This window comes from Hippocampus zosterae, chromosome 7, assembly GCF_025434085.1.
Source record: "Hippocampus zosterae strain Florida chromosome 7, ASM2543408v3, whole genome shotgun sequence".
NCBI lineage: Eukaryota > Metazoa > Chordata > Actinopteri > Syngnathiformes > Syngnathidae > Hippocampus > Hippocampus zosterae.
This window is the reverse complement of record NC_067457.1, coordinates 23319025-23342252: the sequence shown is the minus strand read 5'-3', so window position 1 is coordinate 23342252 and position 23228 is coordinate 23319025. Positions and strand designations below refer to the sequence as shown.

Genomic DNA, 23228 nt, shown 5'->3' with positions numbered 1-23228 from the left:
ATCCCTGCTGTCTTCGGGCAGTAGGCGGGGGACACCCTGAATCGGTTGCCAGCCAATCGCACGGCACACATAGACGAACAACCATCCACGCTCACACTCACACCTAGGGACAATTTACAGTGTTCAATCAGCCTGCCACGCATGTTTTTGGAATGTGGGAGGAAACCGGAGCACCCGGAGAAAACCCACGCAGGCCCGTGGAGAACATGCAAACTCCACACAGGGAGGCCGGAGCTGGAATCGAACCCGGTACCTCTGCACTGTGAAGCCGACGTGCTAACCACTGGACTACCGGGCTGCCCCAGTTCCATTTATTCATTTAAAATATATTTGCTGTTTTGCTTTTTCTGGAGACATTTTTGTTTGCCAAACAGATTAGATTTGTAAGTGTCCTGGAGGTACCCCGAATGACAACCACTACATGGGATGACACTTTGCTCGGTGATACCTCTGCGCTCTTTTCTGGAGCCCGCTTACTTTATATACACACACACACACACACACACCAGAGTGCGATTAGACTGTAAAATGGTGCTGACGTTGCTCACTTGACACACACACACACACACACACACTTTCCCCTTGTCACAGCGGGGCATGAGGCTGGCAATTAAAGTGAGGATGACATCTTTCATGGTGTATTCATCATGTGGCTTCGCTACAAGGTGACTCTCCATTTTATATACATGTGCGCGCGCACTCACACACACACACACACACAGTGGACATTGGCAGATGTCAGGGGTGGCGCTGTGCCCGCTGAAGTAACCCCCGGTGCCCCTGCAGGCTTCATTTGCGTGGTGTCCAGCCCACTAACAAGCTGACATCATACATTTATTGGCCCTGAGGCAACACGCGGGCACAAAAATAGACTTCCACTCGGAGGACAGCAGGGACCCGCTGACCTCGGCCGAGACACGCAGGTCCAAAGAGGAGCAGTTGATGTCTGCAAATTTAATCTTTTTTTTTTTTTTTTTTTTTGTATTGTACGTGTTGGTGGCCGTTTGTACAGAAGAGTTATGCAGTAAATGTGGATGGAAGGGGCTTTGTCTAAGCCGTAGGTCTCCAAAGTCTTTTAGCTTAATGCTAACACATAATGCAAAATATCACAGATGGGCTGTCAAATTGCATCGATGTTATCGTTGTTAAGTGTTAACATATTTCAACACCTTGGCGCAACATATGCAGAAAGATAGCAATATCTACGTGAGTTATATTCTTTATCCTCTGCGAAGAGTATTCGTATAATAGTGTCTATTGAATGGAAACAATTGACTTTTTTTCAACTATTCTACTGCATTAGGTCTTTGTTTTTGTTTTTTTATGAAAGAACAGTATTTTAGAGTGACATTTTGCGTATTAAATAAGTTACAAAAAACTGTCTGGAACGGATACTGGCATCAACATTCATTTCAGCGGACGAAGATGATTTTTGAGACCTGAATGTTTTGACTCCCAAGATTCTGTGCAGTTGTGAATGTGACCCAATGTGTGCGCTTGTTGTTCTGCAGCCGGCGAAAACTGCCACGACTTTCACCCCATGTTCTTCACGCACGACCGCTCCTTCGAGGAGTTCTTCTGCATCTGCATCCAACTGCTCAACAAGACCTGGAAGGAGATGCGGGCCACCAACGAAGACTTCAACAAAGTGAGTCGTCCGCTGGAGACGATCGATACATTTGGTTTTTTTTTTTTTTTTTGAAAAGCCAACCCCTTTGAAGCCAGTTTCACCGTGAACTCGGCAATTTGGTAGGCATGCCCATCATGAATAGACCCACAAAAAAAAATCCATGTAAAAGATGCAGGAAGTCACCCATTTTGGCAATCATCCTGGCTCGGTTGGCATCCCGCTAATTTTTTTTTTTTTTTTAATTCAGCCTTGAAAGACATTGTCACTCACTCGCATGAAAATCGGATGGGAAATCTATCACGAGTAGACCCACAAAAAAAAAAAAGTCTCAAGAAGCCATGCCGAAAAACACAGCGGAAGTCTGCCATTTTGGTTTTGAGCAACCATTTTGGCTGGAAATCATCATTCTCCACAATTGCAGGTCTTCTGCAATGTTGTGTGTGATATGACTGTATTTTGATATTTTATGTCCTGACAAGCGCTTTTCTTTCAGCTGCAGCTGTTGTGAAAATTTATTTAGTTTAAATAACGAGGTCATGCATTAAGGCATTTTAACTGGAAAACAAACATTGGTAGGCATGTCCATCATGCAATGTCGGCAAAAGCCACGTCAGAAAAGACAACAGGACGGCCATTTTGGATTGAATTGCCATTTGGTGCTATAAAAATATCTTCTCCGATCGTTAACCCTTTCATGCACCCTGTAACCTGAGAAGCTGTCCACCGAAGTAACAGCGGACCGTGAAAGAAAGTCAAGATAAAATTTGGTAGTCCTCTCTATCATCAGTTGACCCACCAAAAAAGTGTCAGGAACCCAAAGCCAAAAAGACATTTGCATACCTGCCATTTTGATTCGAAGAGGCTATTTTGAGACCGGGTGGCCGCCATGCCGATGGTGAGTCATTTCCCAACTGTATCTTTGTCAAATTGGGATTCTAACCCATTCAGGGACGGCGGTCACTCCAGTGGACGGCTTATCATGTTTATCAGGTTACAGGTTATCATTATTGCTGCGTGGGGGGGGGGGGGGGGCGGATACGCATGAATTGCCTCTACAGGCTGACAATCACGCTTTTCAACGGTGGCAAGGACTCGGATGCTAACAAGCGACCGCTATGGCAACCGTGGCGGTTGCCATAGCGACCGTCCTCCAAATACAGCAGCATTGGTTGATGCCGTTTGGGCTGGCGAGCGTCTTCATCTCCCCCCCTCCTCCCTCAATCTCCTCTATGATGTAGTGACTCTCCCCCCCCCCCCCCCCCCCCCCCCAACCCCTACCCTCCCACACGCACGTCATGTGATCCTCTGCCCGCATCCCAATTGGCGCGCGCGGCGGTGGCGTGCGTCCAATCAGATCTCTTAAATACCGTAGATCAACAAAAAGCTTCCGAGAGAAAGAGAGAGGGCAAGGGAAACGAGACAAACAGGTACGGCGGTAAGAATTTTCCCCCGCCACAGGAAGACTTGAGGCGGCGAGGAGGGGTGGGGGGAGGGGGGGGGAGAATACATTGAGGGAGACCAAACGAAATACAAGAGCTGCCTCGGACCTCTTTGACTTGCGCTCGCCGCCGTCAGCCGCCATCAGATAGACGGCCATCTGCCTCCCCTCCCACACACCCTTCCCCCCCCACCCCCCCTTCCTCATCCTCTTGGTCCGCCCGAGCTGCGCAGGATTCAGGAGTCGGTCGCACGCGCGCAACCATGGAGCTGACATGTAAGTAGAAAGTGTGTGTGCGTAGAGCAAAGAGAAACGGGGGTGGGGGGGGTGTCAATCGGCAGTGGGGGGCTTGATTGGGGGAGGGAGCGGAAGGGAGCGCTTGTTACCTGGAGGAGGAGAGGGAAGATGGAGGATGGTCATGCCGGTGACCCAAATAGCAAAATAATCCATACCGTGTGTGTGGGCGTGTGTATAAAAGGAGGGGGGGGCGCTTTGTTATGAATGGGATTAAGCCCCCCCCGCCCCACACACGTTCGTCACCTCAGGAATCGCATGTCGCTGCGCCGCGCTTCCTCCCTCCGCCGATGTCTTGATCCAGAGGGCGGCAGGTCAACACGGGCTTAGCGTGATCCCACAGCGCGGCCGACTCGAGACTTTCCATTTCGCCGCGTGCTTTGCTTCCAAGCCAAACCGTCCAAATGGCTTTTTCTGGACTGAGGCGTACCCTGATAAATTTGGATCGCTCCGATGGTTTTTTTTTTTTGGGGGGGGGGGGGGTGCACACCGCTCCGTTTGGCCAAATCACACTGGAATTCGCGCTCGACATTGTTTCCTCACGAGAGATTTGCAAGATCTTGGATGATTAGCACAGTCTTGGAACAGCAACCCAATACTTGGTTTGCTTCCACGCCAGGCCCGAGTCTTCCAAATCAGCATTTTGGAATCGATTTCAGATTTTATCTTATGGTTTTTCCGTCTATTATCTTGATTGCATGACTATTTCCAAATATTCTTCACCAGGATTAGCCTGATTCTGACTTTTCACTTGCATTCTTTTGGTTATCATCAAAGAACACTTGCCTGATTCCCAAATAGTCCTTTTTTTTCTATTTACTTTTTTTTTTTTTTTTTGGTGGGTCCGTTTATCGGAGCCCAAATGTTTTTCACTTGATGATTTTGGAATTCTCTTTGTGTTGTGATTATTCTGCAATTTCTACATGAGCACAACGCTTCTTAAAACTCATTCAGTTCCAGCCAATTCTGGAGCAAGTCTGAAAAGACGTTTAAAAACGTCTTTGGGAGTGAATGAGTTAAACGCGAAATTTGGGACGAATGCTGATTCAGCGCTTCCGCGCTTTGCTTTGGTTCCCACCCAAGCGTGGCCAAGGATCTCTTTAAAATTCGTGAAAAATATTGATCCTTCTAAATATTTCAAAATAACACTTTAATGTGCTTATAACGCTTTGATGGACTTTTGATGTGCTTCTCAAACGCTCTCGGATTTTGTTCCGACGCCACAGGACTGAATGGGCGAGCTCCACGTTTTCACCACAGTGTAGTAGTAGCACAACTCCCACCACTGTGATTTATTTCTCCCTCCCCCCCCCTCCAACCTCCCTTTGCTTTTTTCCCTTTACTGTCACTCGCTCGGAGGCTCTTTTGTTTCTTCAACTCTTCCTCTTTTCGGCTCGTGGACCCAGCCCAACGTCCCCCATCCCACACTGCCACCTGCCCTCCCCCTCCCCCTCCCTCTTTTTTTGTTGTGTTCAGACAGCTTATTTTTATCATCCTACTTCACCTCCCACTTCTTCAGTGAGCTGCTCTCTAGCTACTTGATTTTTTTTTTCCTGTGCGTGTGTGTGCCTTGCCGTTCTACTCAGACAGAAGCTGAGAGAGGGTTGCTGTGCGCCTCGGGCTCTTTTCTTTTATTTTTAAAGCCCTTGTGTGTTCATTATGTGCAAGTGGAAGTGGCCTACGCTAATATTGAAACACGCTAGACTGACCCGAGATCATTATCCATTTGCATGAGCAGCAGCAGACAACATTTTCCTCTTGATAGCATTTGCATGCATCAGCAGCCAGGATATGGCTCAGCCTTATCATTCATTTTAATGATGCTTCTTGTGTGTATTCAGTGTGACACGCCCGGGCGGGGATGGGCAGGCATCTCTCGTGTGTCTGTATCCACACACACACACACACACACACACACACACACTGATAGCTCATACAGTGATCCCTCGCTATTTCGCGATTCACTTATCGCGGATTCAGTGCATCGCATGATTGGTTCCCGGCCAGACGTCGACCAATGACAGCATGAGTGGATCCATCCCATGAGCTGATTGGCTGTGCATCTTCGCAGCCCCGCCCAGCACCTTCCCTTGTGTCTCATCACGCGGTTGCCACTTTGATCAGTGTCTTGTCAGCTGTGGACTCTGATTAGTGTCTCACGTTGTTTTGTTTGCTATGTGCTTGCTGGAGGGGGGGGCGTGTGCGAAAGAGAGGGGGTGATTGAGCTTATCCGATAAAGGAAGCACTTTTCCCGTCACCTCCTCCTCATCAATACAAATTCATTGTTTTATCATAAACACATTGGCTGCGCGCGGGCAGCTGGCCAGCAGCTAGCTGGAGGCTAACGGCGGCTCCACTGTCAGAGCAGCATAAAGTGAGAGTATGGTGAAACTCCTCTACAACGAACCCTACATGGGTGAAAATACCCCCTACTGTGGAAAAATCTAAATGCATTAACCATTCCCACTTTCCTGCCCCCAATACAACGAAAAAAAACCCTGTTGCGTGATATGAAATCTTTTTCTCTGCTCTTGCCTCGCGACGAGATTCACTTCAACGAAGTCTAATCCAACAGTGACCTCTACTGTTTCGTTCGGAAACGGCAACAGCAACCATCACACTGGTTTACACGTGCGCAGTAGTCCAGGAAGTAGTTGTTATTGTTAGCTTCAGACGCAGCAAGAACCTTGCATTGCTAAAATGGCTACAAAATGGACCTTTGGATGTCAAGCAGCTAAGACAAAACGAGCTCTGATGCTGGAAGAGAGGGCAAAAGTGATCAAAATGAAAGACGGAGGAAGCAAAATAAAATACATTATCCAAGAAATTGATGCAAGTGAAAGTGAATGCTGAACGTTTGTGTGTTTACATCTGAAATCAAATTTGCTACTGTGAAAAACCCCCTGTTGTGAAAAATTTCTTGCTGCAAACATGATTTTGTTGTAGAGGAGTTTCACTGTACCACAAGTCTCTTGGTCTGTCTCAAAAGGGAATGCTGATGAATGTTATTTACTCTAAAAGGTTTTATCATTAAATATTTTAGTAAATATGTATAGTGCTGTAGTCTTTGTCTCAAATATGTAAATAATAAATACTGTTGCATATTTTAACCATGCTGGTACCCACATAGACACAAAAATTCTTAGTCGCGCAGCCAACGGTCCATCACGGTTTTTCACTTATTGCGGCATGGTCCCGGTCCCCATTAACCGCGATAAGTGAGGGTTCACTGTAATGAGCCCTTTCGGGGACAGCGGATACGACAGTGGACAGCTCGTCATGTTATCCCCGACCCGATTACGAGGCTCGCCTCTGAAGGTGGGCTTCCGACCACCCCCCTCTTTCCTGTGGCGCAGGTCATGCAGGTGGTGCGGGAGCAGATCATGAGAGCATTGACGCTGAAGCCTAACTCGCTGGACCAGTTCAAGAGCCGCCTGCAGAACCTGAGCTACGCCGAGATCCTCAAGATACGACAGTCGGAGAGGATGAATCAGGAGGACTTCCAGTCCCGACCCATCCTGTGAGTCTGCGAATCACACGATACACGTTTGGGGTGTCTGTGTGTGTGTGTCTTGCGTTTAATCCTATTTTTAGTGGTTCTCTAATGGATCTGTATAAATTAAAAGTTTTTCAATCAAACAAGATGACATTTCTGCGTGAGCATGCGTGCTTTTGACGGGATGCTAACATATTCCGGTGTCCACGTGTTGTTGGTGCAGGGAGCTGAGGGAGAAGATCCAGCCGGAGATTATGGAGCTGATCAAACAGCAGAGGCTCAATCGACTATGTGAAGGGACGTGCTTCAGGAAGATCAGCAGTCGCAGGAGACAAGGTGACATGCTAGCATGAGCTATTAGCCGCTGTTGTTAGCCACCAGAGCCTCGAAGTAGTTCCCTCTATCCGTGATCTCCCGCTTATCCGGTGTGGGGTCGCAGAGGCGGCAGCTTTTCAGCAGGGGAAACTGAAACTTCCCTCTCCCCAGCCACTTCATCCACACAGCTAATAAGCATGTTGCATTTTGGACCATCATATGGACTTGTGTCCACAACAAACGCACAGTTGCTAGCATCCTCCACACCGCCCACAGATCTGACTGTTCCCTGTGGACCAGAACCACCAAAAGTGTCTTTTCCAGGCCCAGGGTGCCTGAGCACAAGTTACCATCCTAGAACGTCATCCTGCTTCCGCCCTCGGCTAGCACTCAACAAACGTCATCTATTTACAGTCACCAGTTTGCTGTTAGCACTTAAATGAATCATCTCTATCCGGCTCCGTGTTTTTGTCCCGCTCCTAGACAAATTCTGGTACTGCCGGCTTTCCCCCAACCACAAGGTCTTGCACTACGGGGACCTTGAGGAGAGTCCCCAAGGGGAGGTACCCCACGACTCTCTGCAGGACAAATGTGAGCGCCCGCCGTTTTGTCACGTGACCGGAATAAAATCTGTTGGCGTTCAACGGCACGTTTTCTCCACAGTGCCCGTGGCGGATATCAAGGCGGTCATCACGGGAAAAGACTGTCCTCACATGAAAGAGAAGGGCGCTCTCAAGCAGAACAAGGTATGCCAACGCTAACGAAAAGCATTAATAACAGCGCTATCATCAACACACCATTGATTAGCGTGTAATATTCTGCCCCCCACCCTCCTTACAGGAGGTGCTGGAGTTGGCCTTCTCCATCCTATACGAGTCGGATGAGTATTTAAACTTTATTGCCCCGGACAAGCACGAGGTGAGATGAGCCAAGCCGTGGCTAACGTACTCAATGTTTGTCAGTGTGTCGTCAATCGTTCATTCCGACCCCCCTCCCCAATTCCATGTACAGTACTGCGTCTGGACTGATGGTCTGAACGCACTTCTGGGCAAGGAGATGACCAGTGACTACACCAAATCCGACATGGACACGCTGCTCTCCATGGAGATGAAGCTCCGCCTGCTGGACCTGGAGAACATCCAGATCCCCGAAGCCCCGCCCCCTATTCCCAAAGAGCCCAGCAACTATGACTTTGTTTACGATTGTAACTAGCTTAGCTTAGCCCTGATGTATTCACTGGATCACCCCCCCCCCTTCTTCCTTAAAACTGGACTATTTCAAGAACTGTGATTTTTTTTTCCTTGTTGCTATGGAGACCACAAGAAACCTGGAAGGGACTTCAACTCAAGAAACTCTTGGAGTTCTTTTTTGTTTTTGTATGATTTGTCCTCAGGGCTTCTGTGCAGGGAGGTTTGGCCATGTTAGTTGAAGTCCACTTATTTCCTGTCACAACGACACAAGTTTCGCCATGTTTGTGGCAGCTAAATGTTTTTTCCCCACACCATGAGAAGTACTTTTAACACACACAAAAAAAAATCTCACTTCTTGTCCACTCAAGACTGTTAGAACTTTCCCCCACCCCTTTGTCGCAAAATCACCGACTGACTGCTGTACACCACATTCCTGAGCAATATTGAGTTTATCATTCAGTTTTTATTTCTTGAATTGTGATGCTGTTGCAAAAGTTTTTTGGGTGGTGGAAAAGGGAAGCTATTATGTTCTTTCAAAGTTAGTTTTTTTTTTTTTTAAACAAACGGATAATGGTTGTGATTTCTAGTATGATTTATATTAGATGTATATATTTTAAAAAATACAGTATTTCCAAACCCCTACACCAGGGGTGCCTCAAGTCCGGTCCTCGAGGGCCCCGATCCAGCCTGTTTTAGATCACCCTCTTCCAACACACCTGATTGAAATGATCAGAATCGTAAATTTAGGCTTCTCAGAGCTTGCCGATGAGCTGATCATTTGAATGATGTGTTTGAGGAGGGAGACATCTCAAATAGGCTGGTCCAGCCGGGTTCTTCAGGACTGGACTTGGGCACCGCCCCCGACACTCACGCCTCCCAATCCCTTCCTATTTAAGACCGTCATCACCTTTTGTCTTTAGGATTTTTCAAAGCCCCACAAAACTGCTGTTTACATTAAACGTTGAAAGGTACAAGGAGTTATTTTTTCCTCTCTTTTGACAAAATTCACACCAAAAAAGTAAAATGTCAAAATGTGTCATTTTAGATTTAGGTCGCTGGAGTTTGCAGGAAGCCAAATTTAAAACCTCCCAATAACTATTAGCATTAATATCAGCCTTAAAAAAAATACACTTTTACAATAACATTTTTCAAGTCCCCAACATTTATTTAAATTCTTAATAATGTTTTATAAACAAATGTACAACAATTGGGGTAATTAAAGACAAATTATAACTGACAATTGCCTCTTAGTGTGTCGTCACGCTAATGTGACGCGTTGTCCTGCTTGGAATGTTGGCATGGTGGTTCTGCCTCCTGAAAAAGCTTCGTACCTGCAAACACGATGACGCATAAAATATTTTATGTACGTGTGTGTGTATAACATAACAATTTGTGCGTCACCCACAGAGTTGCGTATCTGCTCCAGTCGTTCTTGCCAAGTGACGGCCTGGTGACATCGAGCGCGGCGAGCATGTGGCAGCGACGCAGCAAGAAACCCGCCGGCTGGCTGGAGGTGGACTGGATACGCACACGCTCACCCTAAAAAAAAAAAACAGATTAACGGAGTGCAAGTGAACGCAACCACAATGGGGGTGGAGTGTCATGGAGAGCTGACCATGGCCCTGCGGTGGTTGAGCTTGATGCACGCGACCTCCTGCCGGAGGTGCCGCAGCTGCTCGTCGTCTAGGTCCTGGAAGCCGCTCCGGATGGAAGGCATGGTGAGCAGGGGCAGCGAAAAACTGGACTCGGTGGTCAGAATATCCATGTCATGTCCGGAGAAACGCTGAGGGGTTAGGGGAAAGAAAAAATATTCACTTCAGTATTTTCTAAGTCATCAAACTCAGGCACCCACGTGGAAGGATGAAACCTGAAATCTGTTGCCATTTATTGTCACTGACCCCTGAAAATGTGACCATTTTTCAAATTCAACGTAAAATGTCCACTTGGAACCAAAATGTCAGACTTCCTGCTTCTTTGTGGTCATGGCTTCTTGAGACTTGTTTTGTGGGTCTAATTATAGACATGTCTCCCCTAATTCATGGCGCTAGTAATTGGCCAAAATAGGTCGGATTAGTTTGTTTTAGAAGGAACCCTTAAAATGGCTACAAAATTAGTGTCAATTGGCTACTTCCTGTTTTTTAGGTTTGGGGAATTTTTTGTGGGTCTAACTTATATGTCCACCAAATTTCACGTTGCCGAGTTGAATGGCCTGTGTGGGCCGAGTTCTAGTTTTTATTTGAAGAACCAATTGAAATAGCCAAAATTAACCTAAAATAGCTGCAAGAAAGCAAAGTAGAATAAAAACAGTTTTTGTGGGGGGTAGGGGGGGTGTTCCAATATTGCTTTATCTACTGGGCAAAACTTCCAGTTTGTCCTGTGGATCCCAGAAAATGGCCACATTTCATCCTAAAATGCCTGCTTTGAATCAAAATGCAGAACTTTTTTTGTGGATCTACTTGTGATTGACACGCCGACCAAATTCCACATTGCCAATACATGGGGGCCGAATTTTTACAACTCTCCAGCGGCATTATTGAAAAGCATCTCCGACATACATTTCCTTCAGCAGATTGGGGCTCGGAGGAGCTATCGAAGTAGAGCCTCCAGGCATCACCGCCGGTTTCTTGCTGTTGGCGATTGTCTGAAACTTGAAGGTCGACGGGCTCCGGGCTCACGCCACCGCCGTCTCCCATGACGTCATCGGCCAGATCATCGGAACCGCTGCTGGTGTTCGGGAAGCTCATGGCGGACAGGCTCATGTCGCACGTGGTCTCCTGGCTGACGTTTATCGCCTCCAGCTGGGCGTTGTAAAGCAGAGCTTTTAGATCTGCGCCGGTGAAGCCGTGGGTGCGTGCCGCCAGCTCCTCCAGGTCCACGTCGGGAGCCAAGGGGATGCCAGTGCTCAGGATCTTCAGGATGGCAAAGCGGTCCTCCTGGGGGAGGAGGGACAGGATTGTTGAGACGGCCAAGAGCGACTTCCTGTGACATCATCAGACCTCGTCGGGAGGTGGGCAGTACAGCGACTTGTCCAGTCGGCCTGGACGCAGCAGAGCACGGTCAATGAGGTCCGGGCGACTGGTGGCGGCCAGCACATAAACGCCTGAAAGACAACATATTGTCACGCAAGGGAGACACTCTCGCACTCACAAAAAGGTACTCCCGCTCTCGCAAACACACACTCGCCTGGTTGAATAAGGGCTCGTTCTTACACAAACTCACCACGCCTCTCGTACTCTTGCACTTTTCACACTCCCCAGCCCTCACTTGAAACTACCAATGTACCGTTTTGAAACCCTAACTTTAGTTCAAAGCTCTACTTTGAAATCCTAAACCTATTTTGAAACGCTAACGCTAGTTTGTAAGCCTTATCAGAAACGCGAACCTGAAAGGAGGGCCATTAAGTCGACGGTACATGTAGGTGACTAAGTTGACCGCTAGGTGTCACTATTGTTTCTGTTCACAAGCCTATTTAAGGAGGACTTACAACTGGATGTTGCTGGCCGGACGCAGATGAAGAGCGCTTCAAGGGGGAGCCAACGTTTACCATTGTGAGGACTTCAGGATTCAACAGTGGCTCTTTCACCGCCACCGGGACATTCATGGCGCCCAACAAAAGGTGGTATGTGACAACTGACTTGTTGACACCATTTTTCAGGTTTTATTTGTGCACTCCTCTCAGAAAAATTTACCACAGTTGAAAACCCGACGTTGAAACCCTGACCCATGTTTGAAAGCCTATGTTGAAACCCGAACCCGAGTTTGAAACCCTATGAAACTCTAACCCGACTTTAGACCATTTGAAATTGGGAATAAAAACTTGGTATTGGGTTTCAGTATAGTCTCTCTTTCACTCTCTCACATTGGCTCACATACACACCTTGCAGGCCCTCGACGCCATCCAGCTGAGTGAGCAGCTGGTTGACGACGCGGTCAGTTACGCCGGTGCTGTCGTGACCCCGCACTGGCGCCAACGAGTCAAACTCGTCAAAGAAGACCAAGCAGGGCTTGGCTGCCTCGGCCCTGTCAGTGCAAAAAGCGCAAGCACAATTACAGTCAAGCGTCGCCCTCCGGTGGACAACGTGCTCAACTACAGTTTCATCATTCCTTGCTAACTTGGAGGAGCCACCATTTTGCGCTCATTATCTCAGGTGCTACTCTGACAACACAAAATGGTGGAATGGGACGAACCACAAGCGCTCGTCACCTCTCGAAGACGGCTCGCACCGCCTGCTCGCTTGCCCCGATGTATTTACTCAGAAGCTCCGGACCCTGGAACACACGTATGAAGATGACGGTTAAAGCAAGACAAACCCGCAAACGCAAACTAAAGTACCCCAAACGCTAAAAAGCAACAGGTTGGGCTCTCTCCAATGGCACACGAAAGAAGAATTGAATGAAATGTTCATGATACAGTGGCTTGAAACGTTACTTTCAAATACATTTTCAGAGCAGTTCAGTTATATTTAACTTTGAAATGCAATCCGCTTGCATTTAATCCTTTCGATACGCATTTTAGGAGATGGTGCAAAGGTTTTGCGAGTCACACACACCTTGACGCTGATGAAGTTCATGCCGCTGTCTTTGGCGATGGCCTGGGCCAGCAACGTCTTCCCCGTGCCCGGTGCTCCGTACAGCAGAATTCCCGAGCGATGCCGGATGGGAAGCTTGGAGAACAGGACGGGGTACTGAAACGCAACACTTGCCATCAGCGCTTGTCAAAGTGCACCAGGTGCGTTGTCGGCTGACCTTGACGGGGAGCAAGATGGTGTCCATCAACAGTTGCCGCACCTCCGTCAGCCCCCCGACCGTCTCCAGCCCTCCTCCGGTGGGACTGTGCAAGTCCGCCCCCCACCGGGACGGCGGGGTGAAGTCCCCGAGAGCCTTGGCAAAATCCAGCCGCGACAAATGCACGTCTGCGAAACACACGCGGGATGCAGTGTTTACCACACTGCACACTCGGTGGAGACTCTCCGTGACAATCCAGGCTGAAATGACTCCGGATCATCACGGCTGCGTCATCTGTTCAACCTTACCGGTGCTGTCGTCTTGTTGTTGGCGTGCGGCGTTGGCGTGGAGGGCTCGCTCCAGCAACAGCAGCAAATCTTGAGGTAGGTAGCCCTCTGTCTCCTTAGCAACGGCGGCCAGGTCCAAGTTCACCGAGTCCGGCGTCGACGGGCCACACATTGTTTGGATCGCGCGAAAAAGGATGTCTGCTCTCTGAGCCTGTGCGCACACATACACGCATGCATCTCCGTGTACGATTTGGCTGGTGAGAGTATTTCTTGGGTGTGCTTATACTGTATAAGAGAGAGACCCCCCCCACGGGTCAATCAGGATATTTTTTAGTCGTATTAACGGAGGCCAATAGTAGCTAATTGTAGCTGATAAAATTTGCGGGGAAAAGGAAAGTATTGGCGTCAAAATGTTGAAAATACAAACTCCGGTATTGTAAATGTTTTTAAGCGTGTTGATGATTGAACTTTTCAGATTTGGAGATATCATCTGGAGACAATAGACTAGGTTTTAAATTTCGGACAAAAAGTGCACGGTTCAGCGGCATGAAAGCTTCATGAAACTTCAACAATAGCTCCCAAGAATTTTGGACGCCAAGCTAGGCTGACCCGAATTTGAATAAAACTGAGATGTGAATCTTTCCCTTCACAGGGTTAGCACCCTCTTGTATAAATTTAACTGAAAGTTGCAGGAAAAAGTTCCCTGACATTCACCCAATTGAAAGTGAAACCCTTATTGGAATACTGGATTAAAAAAAAGTTATGGTTAATTTTGAATTGAATACAACTTTCTTGTCAAAGAATCAATCCCTTAACTTGATGTCAATGCGATGCAGAGAGCGAGCTTTCGACCTGGTCGGGTGGTCGTATGTCCGCGAAGGCCTGGAAGAAGTGCGTTCCTTGCACGTGCGTGAGCGTCTCGTGTAACGAGCGTTTGCTCTCACTGGTCACCATCAAACACATCAGAGCGTCATGGTCCATCGCATCTTTCACAACGTCCCGCAAGCCTACGACAATGACGACACAAAACCATGACGGACCACGTCCGACGACAACCATCCTCATGCTCATGTCCTGCTCCGAAAATACTTTGCGCGACGTGCAGGTGCAGCAGCGCCTCGGGGCCGTGGCCGTGCTCGGGCGAGGCGGACGCCCGGCTCACGTGATCCAAGTCGTCCAGCAGGACCACGGAGGGTTGCATCCATTCCGCCTGCGTGAAAACCTCCCGCAGGGTCTGGCGAATCGTCTCTGCCCTTTTGCCTAGGGAAAATCATTTCTCTTCAAAATTAAGAAGAATGAAAAAAAAAAATGATACCGCGGCAATGGAGAAAACGTGTCAAGCAGCCCGAGCACCTTGTAACTTTTTACACTCCACCACTTCCACGTGGGCGTCCAGCTGTTCTGCAGCCTTCCTGCAGAGGGCGCGAGACAGTGCGCTCTTTCCGCTGCCCTACGAAAAGACACCATGGCCACTTTATTAGGGACACCTCAGGACTGTAGAGACCCATGACAAGCAGGGAGGGGGGGGGGATATATTCTGGTTAGTCTATTCAATATTCCATAAAAGAATCAGTTTTAGAAACGAAAGCCTCGCCCCAAAGAATGTTTTTTTTTTTCTTCTTTATTCAAAAACGTGCAGATGAAAATTGAAAGAGGAGACGTGAAAGCACTTGATGACGCTGAATAGTCTCTTTTCCCCTTTTCTTGTCTCGGCAGTGTGAAGCAGTCGACCGCCTCAGGCCGACACGCAACGGGAAGTTCGACACGTTGCGAGCGCATGCCGTCATCTCACCTGGGCGCCGGTGATGAGCAGCGCTCCGCCTTTGAGTCCCCGTCCGATGATTCCCAGCAGCTCTCTGGCCAACGGAGTCGCCAGAAGACTGTAGGAGATGAACTCCAAACTTTTTCTGCTCAGCTCCTCCACACCTCTTGACAACAAAAGACATCAGACAAATATGTTTGAAACGCAAGCGTGCTAAAATGTGATTGAGACACCGTTGACTATACCCGAGAGAATCCAGAGAGGGAAGATCTGGTTTTGGTGGGTCCACTTCAGCAGCTGGTACGGACACCGGGTCTCGGATTACCTGAACGCGGGACGCAACGCGTGAGATGATGATGGAGATGGAAATGAATCGATTTTTGGGGGAAAAAAAAGAATAATAATCCAGTAAACCTGTATGTGTTTCTTCTGTAAAACGGACGGTGAGAGCAGAAACAGCTGGTCTGGCGGATCGCACTCAGGTTCTGGTTCTGGTCTCAAGACCGACACAGCAAACTCCAACTTGTCTGGAAGGAAAGGACCCACGCTGCTCAGGTGGAGTGCCCAGAAACTTGGATGATGAGTTTGTTTGTTGTTTGTTTTTTTTTCACCGTTAGTGGCGTGTAGGAGGAGGGAGCCGGCTCGTGGCGTCAAGCACGCCAAAGGTTGGTGAGTCTGAGTGTGCAGCCAGTCAAGGAAGGCCGTCTGGATCGCCTCCTCCTCGGCCTCCTCCGTCTCCGTCTGAGGAGGAAGATATTTTTGGAACTACCGTGTATCATAAGGTTTGTATTTTCAATCATAAATATAGTAGTATTCACACAAAAAACTAAGATACAAGTGTTCTCACTTTATTATTTTAGTTTTTTGGGATTAAAAAAAAGAAGCTAACATTGTGATATTTTTTAATCTTCTTCTCCTTTCGGCTTGTCCCTTTTCAGGGGTTGCCACAGCGAGTCATTCATTTCCATCTTTGCATCCTCTACTCTGACTCCAAATACCTGCACGTCTTCCCCTCACGGCATCCATGAATCTCCTCTTTGGCCTTCCTCTCTGTCCCCTTACCTGGTAGCTCCATCGCTAACATTCTCCTACCAGAGTATCCACTGTCCCTCCTTTGTACATGTCCAAACCATCTCAGTCTGGCCTCTCTAAACTTTTTCTCCAAACTTTCCTGTCTGAGTTGTCCCTCTGATGACCTCATTTCTGATCCTGTCCATCCTTGTCACTCCTAAGGAGAATCTCAGCATCTTTAATTTAACTCAGTCACCTCTAACTCTGCCTCTTGTCTTTTGCCTATTGCTAGTGTCTCAAGACAAAAAAAAAAGAAGCTAACATTGCGCTATTTTTTAATCTTGAAAAAAAAAGTACAACTTTTGTTTGACAGAAATATATTTAGTATAAAGAATGCCATGAATTGTCACACATGAATTTGGCTCCTTTGAGACTCACCAGTGGTTTTAGAGGCTGGAGTTGAATGGCGGTTGCCACTTTCACGGTTGATTTCACCGGCTTTATTCTCACTGCTGAATGTGGCGGGATGTCGAGTCTGACAGACAAAACTTGAGGAATCTGGTCCAAAAATCGAAAATTTATATACAAGGAGAAAAAGAGTGTGGACGACAAGCGCTTTGTATTATTTTTGTCGGTCTCACCCAAACTCGACCACAGTGGATGTTTCCCTCGGTGTGTCGTCTTTGCATATCAGCACCGTGGCACACCAAGCGCACCACCGTGGCCTCCTGACCTTTGGCCTCGGCTCCACCATCTCCTGCCGCATTCTCCTTCTTCTTCTCCACCCTGGCTCTCTCCGGGGGCGAAGGCACTTTGGACAGCAGCCCGTAGGTCACCTCTGGCTGAGCGTCCGCGATGTCGTAATTCGAGGCGTGTCCCAAGGGGAAGACGTGAAGCACGTCGGGCACCACGCAGCTGGCGGCGGCCAGAGACGAAGGGGGTGAGCCGCAAACTCTGTAGAGGGCGTCGGCCAGCACGGCGGGGATCTCCGGGACTGATGGGATCTCCTTAAGTGGGTCACGTGTGCCTTTTGTCATGTAGCCGAACAGACTTTTCAGGTCCGCTATTCCCCCCCACTGCTGACTCGGAGGGGAGATGGCTTGAGAGGGGGCTGCAGGTGCGGATGTTGAGTCAAAACGGGGGTAGGGAAGCCCCTTGGGGTGGCCGGCCTGCTTCTTGGGAGTCACCACCAGCTCCGTGAAGGGTTCCAGGCGTCCGTAAGGCACCGAAGGTGACAAGGACGCTGCAGGAAGGGAGGCGACGTAAACCGCTCGATTCTCAATAAAAAGTTAATTTGTGTCAGATCTTCAACTCATACATTATACTCATTCATTAAACATAAAACAAAATGGCAAACTAATTTCTAAGTTTGAAAACCATTTGAATTGTTGATGTAAATGTTAGATTTTCTAATGGTGAAATTGAGGATTTTGTTAGTTCCAAGCTATGTACATTTTTTTTAAACCTGTAATATTTTACTCTATCGAGATTGATAGGATACAATGTTAGATTCGTTTTTCTAATGTAACAGCTGATTTTTTTTAATGAACATGCAAAACATGAATTTCAATTGAGTAATATGAATTCCATATTACAAATGTTCTTTCTTGAAAAATGAGACTCTCCAATAGGCAAAAATTCAACATACCCCATTGTTGAATTAAATAAATTGATCTGGTTTTAAAAAAGTGACCCCCATCCTAAAAAAAAGGTCTTCAAAATATTTTTTACCAATGTAGATGTAGATGACTGTGTGGCTGTTCACCCACACGGGGAAAACGGCACCCGGGAACACCACCCGGATCTGATGCAAAAGCTTCTGCTCGAGCGGGCCACTATGCAGCTCCTCAAAGTGTAATGACAACATGAAATGTTTTTTTTGGTTTTGCTTCTTTTTTTGGCTCTCTTCAGTGACGTGAGAACATACCAAGAGCTCCCAGTCGTCAGCCGAGAGCGGCTCCACAAACACTCGATGCACCGACGACACTTGCTGACATGCCGTCAAGAACCCCTGAGGAACACAACAAGCTCATCAACCCGCGGTGCTCGCACAAAAACAGGATGGACTTTTACCTCCTGTCTGTCCCGCAGGCCCAGCATCTCTGCCAGTTGTCTGCACAGCTCCACGCATTGGCCATCTGAGTCGGAGGAGCTGCGACTCAGAGTCCAGGTGAGAAACGCCGGTGGGCCGTCACGACAACTGGACAACTCCAAGGCCTGGTTCTGAAACCAAAGTCACTGACGTCATGCTGGAGGACAGGAAACGGTAAGCAGTGTCTCCAATCTACCAGTACCGCTGATGTAGTCTGGATATGTCCATTTGTCCGTTTTCTATAATATTCTAATTCCATGTCTTCCATTTTGTATTGTAGCTTTTTTTTTTAAACACGGCAGTTTCTAGTCAATTTACTCATAAAAATTGATTGCGTAGGACGTGGGCGTGCCAGCCTGTCGGATGATTTACAACTAGTGTTAATACCGTAAAACTGTTATAGAATACGTTATTTCAGTCAGACTGTAAGAAGTTTGGCTCAAATGGAAGGAAATTTGGCCTGCTGGAATCCGCAGCAGGCCTTACTTGGATTAATGATTACATTAAATGACATGTTGTGTGTTATATTTTAAGAGGAATACATAACACCAAATTACCTCAAATTATTTTTGCTAAAGCAGTGCTACTCAACTTAGTTTATGTAATATCACAAACGTTAACACGTCTTTCAGTCGCGCTTGAATATTTGACCAAAGTCGAGGGAAACTTTGGGGTAAGTAGCCACGCCGCGGCTAACTGTAGTTAGCTTACCTCCTTCAGCGACAGATGGGAAATTAACTTGGCGGGCACATGGAGGAAGCAGTTTTTCGCGTTGTTAAAAACAACTGTCACGGGCTGAATGCCGCTGAACATGTCTCACGCGTGAATGCAGACACGTAAACCGTCACACAAGGGACATCTGTATACACGGGTTACATGTGAGAGTAAGCAACTACACATCGTCGCGCTGTGGCAGCGATTGGCTTCAAGGTCGGAAGCGCATGTGCCTGTTTTTTTTCTTTTTCAAAATAAACTTGGTAAATGCCACCGGTAACCTAAAATTTTATTTTGAAGTGCATACAATAGGAAGTGGGGTTCGGAAACGTGGTTGCAGAAGTAAACAAAGAAAACGCTGCCATCCACAGGCGACAAAGCGCAATGGCGCTCTTCCGTATCGTGAAAACAAAACTTTTATTTCGCAGCCTTTCACACTTCACCTTGAGATCTCTACATCATTGCCTGAGTACTACGCTTCAACTCTCGCAAAATTCTGTTCAATTACGTCAATAAAGTAAAATAAATGTGTGTAACAGTAGAAAATACTTTATTTTTGATGTTTTCTTGACAAAGAAAATCAATGATGAAGTTGTCTGATTCACTGCAGCCAAAACCACACGAGGATATTTATTTAAAAATAACATTAAAAATGACATTAAAATGACTTTTATTGACACATTAGAAACAAACAGTATTTTTATGTTGAGAGGGAAGAAATTTCATCTGTGCTGTATGTTACACATACAGTACATTTGACAATAAAGTTGTATCCAATCCAATCCAGACAGCAGTTGGTATGTATTTAAAAATAGTTTATGGACTTCATCTGTGGTCCCATTTATTATTGAATACGCGCTGCTCGAACCTCTCAATCCTCTGTAAAAACAGGTGAGGATTCATCAATTATTGCCATAGTCATGTTGACATTTATACTTATTAACTTGTTCTTACCGTGGCATTGGGGAGGCATGTCCCAAAAGCCTCGAGCACAATGTTCAACTCCTTCACCGACTTTTTGTAGTCTTCAAAAGACAGTTTGTCATCATTGTCGTGGTCCTGTCAATGAAAATATTTGTATTCCATCTTTAATGGAGTGGCGTGGCATGACCAACGTCTCACCATCCTCTTGAGCGTGATCTCCACCAGGTCTTTGATGCTGTCATAAGGGTCCTCCTCACCGTGCATCCGCAGGCAGTTCCTCACCATGAGAAGAATCTCCTCCCTGGCGATGTACTCGTCTCCACTCAAGTCGTACACATGAAAACAATCTGGAGGGTGGAGGGACGGAAGGCAGATTAGCTGGACAAAGTGAAGACTATTTTTCATTTCTATCCCTTTTTACATTTAATTTTTTCATCCAAGGTGCCGCGAAGGAACACGCACAGGCCCTCCACCCACTCTTTGGAGCTGACAAAGTTGTCATTGTCCTTGTCGAACGTCCTGAAAACTGGATAGCAGATCATGTCACACTCGTATCCAAGCAAAACAAAAAACACATTTGTTTCGTAAACGCGATACCTCTTTCCATGATAGTGTTATTGGTGAGGCCGAACTCATTTGTCAATATGCTTCTGAACTTCCTTTCGTCCAAGCTGCTCTTCCCGGTGCTTGTCGTTTGTCCGAGGATGGCGTAAAACTCACGAATAAGGCACTCTACCTCCGTTTGATTGACTGGCAAGACAAGAGAAGGTGTGTGTGAGAGAAATGTTACATCGCTAAGGCTATTATAGGTTTTTATAGTATATGCCGCAGTGCAGTACAAAATGGACGGCGGGCGGCAAATGGACACCATGTATTTTTGTTTTGTTTTTTAAATTCGTAACGGTCTAGAATTGCAACGTTAGTCTCATTCGCATTATCTTGTCAGCAAAGCAACGCACAGCGGTCCACTTGTTTCGAGATGATCTTGGCAAGGTTTTGGATCAGCCTCTTGGACATGTTTGTCCCCTACTTTGGGCCTCAAAAGGGACGACCTGGGGCCGGAAGTTGAGGTGGAGTAACCTTAGCAAGCAACTCAAGTTAGCACAATCACATAAACGCATTACAGTATTTCTACATGTAATTTCTCGGTTTACCTGGCTGGCTAACGTCATCGTTTACTGCCTTACTAGCGTGGGAGCATGTCCGTCCACCGGGCAACGGAGAAGCCACGTTGCCGGGGTACAGAAGGGGGGAGGCAGGCGGGAACGGAATGTTGGGGACCGTTCCATGAAGTGAATATAAAAATGGAACACATTTTCAACGTGTCTTTTATTGACAATAGCCAACTGAGTTGAACTCTCCGTGGATTAGAAGGCAGAGTTTTACTGAAGAGCGGCCGCATCTAAGCCATCGTCCTCTACAATAGGGCTTTGCTGACGTCATCACACACGTCTAATGCGTTGCGGCTGTTTCGCTCTTTTTTTAATGCTATAGTCATTAATTTCTCGGTTTACCTGGAAATCTGGAGGGTGGAGAAAAAAAATAGTTTTTTAAAATGTAATTTTCAAATGTTGGTATAAATAAAGTTAAATCTCCGGGGGGGGGGGGGGGGGGGGGGTTAGTGATGCCGCAACCTTGCTGACACCCGAAGTGCCTGCCTGGATTTATGCGCATGCGTATCTTACTACACGACTATGGAAATTCGTTTTTTTTTCCTATAAAATGCTACATATAGTCCAAAGTCTCTTAAATATTGAACCATCAAAATACAGTGTTCCTTAACCCTCATATTATGTTGAAAAAAAATCACATTGATTATGTTGTGGGTCATTTTGACCCGCACTGTAAAAATCCACACAAAATAGTCAAAAAACAGGTTACACCAGTAACAACTTTGTTTAAGATGATGTAAATATTCAGATAATAGACAGACAACAGATTTTAAATCCCAAAAGTATATTTTAACTGTTTATATTATATTTAATATATAATATATATATAATATATTATATTATATATATATAATATAATATATTTAATATATATATTTAACTGTTTAGTTAAGGTTTTTCCATGTCACGCTTTTTTTTTCTTTTAACTTTTCTGAGATTTTCAGTGTTTTATCTACAAAGTATTGCACTGGCAGTTGTATGTGTGCTGTCAGATTGTCAAGTCCCCTTTTGGTGGAGTTGTAATCCAGGATCATTTGTGGCTTCATGTCTTCTCTTGTGCTCAGAGATGCATCAGTATGCATTGTGCCCATTACAAGAACATTTTTGTTTTTCTTTGGGCAGTATGGCACAACTGCTGCTTTCTCAGTGAAAACAAATACCGAGGAATGCAGAGGTCTGCCCTGCATCTTCAGAATTTCACCGGGAATTTCTGTCTTATTTCTTCTGACTGTTGCCAACATAGTCAGCTTTCTCTCCTGAACTTCATCTCCAAGGCTGTAATATTGTAAAGAAGTTATGACTTTGCAGTCCTTCACTCATCTTCAGAACCACACGCATCATCTGAATGTTCTCAGATGATCCTCCAGGTAGCTTTCCAGTATGCACTTGCATATTCCATGCAAAACTAGATATTGCATCACAGGCTGCCCACATTTTGATGCCATACGTGCCAAAAAGATCCTGTGTGTCTGAAATATCTTCCTCTGCATCACTATCCCAGTTCAAACTCTGTGATGAAGCTTATTCAGCTGTAAATTTTCTGGAGAATCATTTTTGTATGTTGGTCAAAGAAATGACATGAGAAGAGTGACGAGTCAAATGAGAGAAGGTTCCTGCTCTACACATACCTGGCTGGGTATCTGGAAGTCACTGAGCAGTCAAAACAAAGTACTGTTCATCAATTAGACATGTTTGTTTTGGATCTGAAAAGCTAGTTGCCCATATTAAAGTGTCTGGGTCAAAATGACCCATACATCATATTTGTATGCAAAATGTGCACAGACATCCCACTACACATCAGAGTGTCCAGATTTTACACACCAGTTCATGGCCCTAGATGAGGAAAAGTCACTAAATTTCATGAAGAAAAAGAAAGCATATCCATTGCTTTGGTCACAACAAAAACTGAAACGGGTCAAATTGACCATTAACATAATATAAGGGTTAAGATACACTTACATCTAAAAATCACCTTTCCCCTTTGGAATGAATGGAGACGCCATAATTTTTTTTCCAGCCAGGGTCAGCTCCAGGATCTTTTCTCTGCCGGGGTAAAAGGGGGGCTTGGCCAATACATAGGGGGCTGAAATACACATTTATAAATATGTTTTAGACCATCAAAATGCTGGAGGGGCTTCACAAATTTATGTATATATAGCCCCAATGTAGTGCCACCCC

The 23228-nt window shown here is 46.4% G+C and overlaps 3 protein-coding genes across 8 annotated transcripts in view; 1 reads left to right on the top strand and 2 right to left on the bottom strand.

Moving 5' to 3' along the window:
• elmo1 (engulfment and cell motility 1 (ced-12 homolog, C. elegans)) overlaps positions 1 to 9337 on the top strand; it is a 38625-nt gene extending 29288 nt beyond the window's left edge. For 5 of the 6 annotated variants that reach the window (XM_052070590.1, XM_052070588.1, XM_052070587.1 and 2 more), the window contains 7 exons: positions 1512 to 1648; positions 6719 to 6882; positions 7082 to 7194; positions 7657 to 7764; positions 7837 to 7919; positions 8014 to 8091; positions 8185 to 9337. In XM_052070590.1, the coding sequence (XP_051926550.1) occupies positions 1512 to 1648; positions 6719 to 6882; positions 7082 to 7194; positions 7657 to 7764; positions 7837 to 7919; positions 8014 to 8091; positions 8185 to 8385 (884 nt within the window). In that variant the 3' untranslated portion in view covers positions 8386 to 9337. Of the gene's footprint in view, positions 1 to 1511; positions 1649 to 3033; positions 3345 to 6718; positions 6883 to 7081; positions 7195 to 7656; positions 7765 to 7836; positions 7920 to 8013; positions 8092 to 8184 lie in introns of those variants that run through there. The other variant, XM_052070591.1, reaches the window with a different exon arrangement.
• A 169-nt stretch (positions 9338 to 9506) lies between these two features.
• Positions 9507 to 19176, bottom strand: pex1 (peroxisomal biogenesis factor 1). The gene is made up of 23 exons (XM_052070570.1): positions 18952 to 19176; positions 18222 to 18371; positions 18076 to 18159; positions 17880 to 17994; positions 16790 to 17391; positions 16587 to 16706; positions 15749 to 15878; positions 15552 to 15664; positions 15383 to 15462; positions 15168 to 15303; positions 14729 to 14825; positions 14465 to 14635; positions 14228 to 14382; positions 13397 to 13586; positions 13110 to 13276; positions 12914 to 13048; positions 12568 to 12632; positions 12241 to 12383; positions 11360 to 11463; positions 10919 to 11296; positions 9979 to 10146; positions 9769 to 9902; positions 9507 to 9694 (listed from the first exon to the last, which is right to left on the bottom strand). Exons 1-23 carry the CDS (start codon positions 19051 to 19053, stop codon positions 9622 to 9624), a joined length of 3612 nt encoding a protein of 1203 aa, XP_051926530.1. The 5' UTR covers positions 19054 to 19176; the 3' UTR covers positions 9507 to 9621.
• Positions 19177 to 19672: 496 nt separating this feature from the next.
• Positions 19673 to 21244, bottom strand: LOC127603945 (calaxin-like). Its single transcript, XM_052070683.1, has 7 exons — positions 21033 to 21244; positions 20838 to 20958; positions 20476 to 20628; positions 20300 to 20404; positions 20077 to 20225; positions 19909 to 20013; positions 19673 to 19833 (listed from the first exon to the last, which is right to left on the bottom strand). Exons 2-7 carry the CDS (start codon positions 20893 to 20895, stop codon positions 19780 to 19782), a joined length of 624 nt encoding a protein of 207 aa, XP_051926643.1. The 5' UTR covers positions 20896 to 20958; positions 21033 to 21244; the 3' UTR covers positions 19673 to 19779.
• Positions 21245 to 23228: the final 1984 nt, after the last annotated feature.

Excerpts from the sequence above, each read along its gene's own strand:
- pex1 (XM_052070570.1), bottom strand. The coding sequence starts at position 19,053 with ATGTTCAGCGGCATTCAGCCCGTGACAGTTGTTTTTAACAACGCGAAA. Across the intron at positions 12,384-12,567 it reads GTGCGAGCCGTCTTCGAGAG|GGCCGAGGCAGCCAAGCCCT; the intron begins GTGACGAGCGCT and ends TTGCACTGACAG. Across the intron at positions 11,297-11,359 it reads ACTGCCCACCTCCCGACGAG|GAGGACCGCTTTGCCATCCT; the intron begins GTCTGATGATGT and ends CTCCTCCCCCAG.
- LOC127603945 (XM_052070683.1), bottom strand. The coding sequence starts at position 20,895 with ATGTCCAAGAGGCTGATCCAAAACCTTGCCAAGATCATCTCGAAACAA. Across the intron at positions 20,405-20,475 it reads TAACACTATCATGGAAAGAG|TTTTCAGGACGTTCGACAAG; the intron begins GTATCGCGTTTA and ends TCTGCTATCCAG. Across the intron at positions 20,226-20,299 it reads CTTGGATGAAAAAATTAAAT|ATTGTTTTCATGTGTACGAC; the intron begins GTAAAAAGGGAT and ends TCCACCCTCCAG.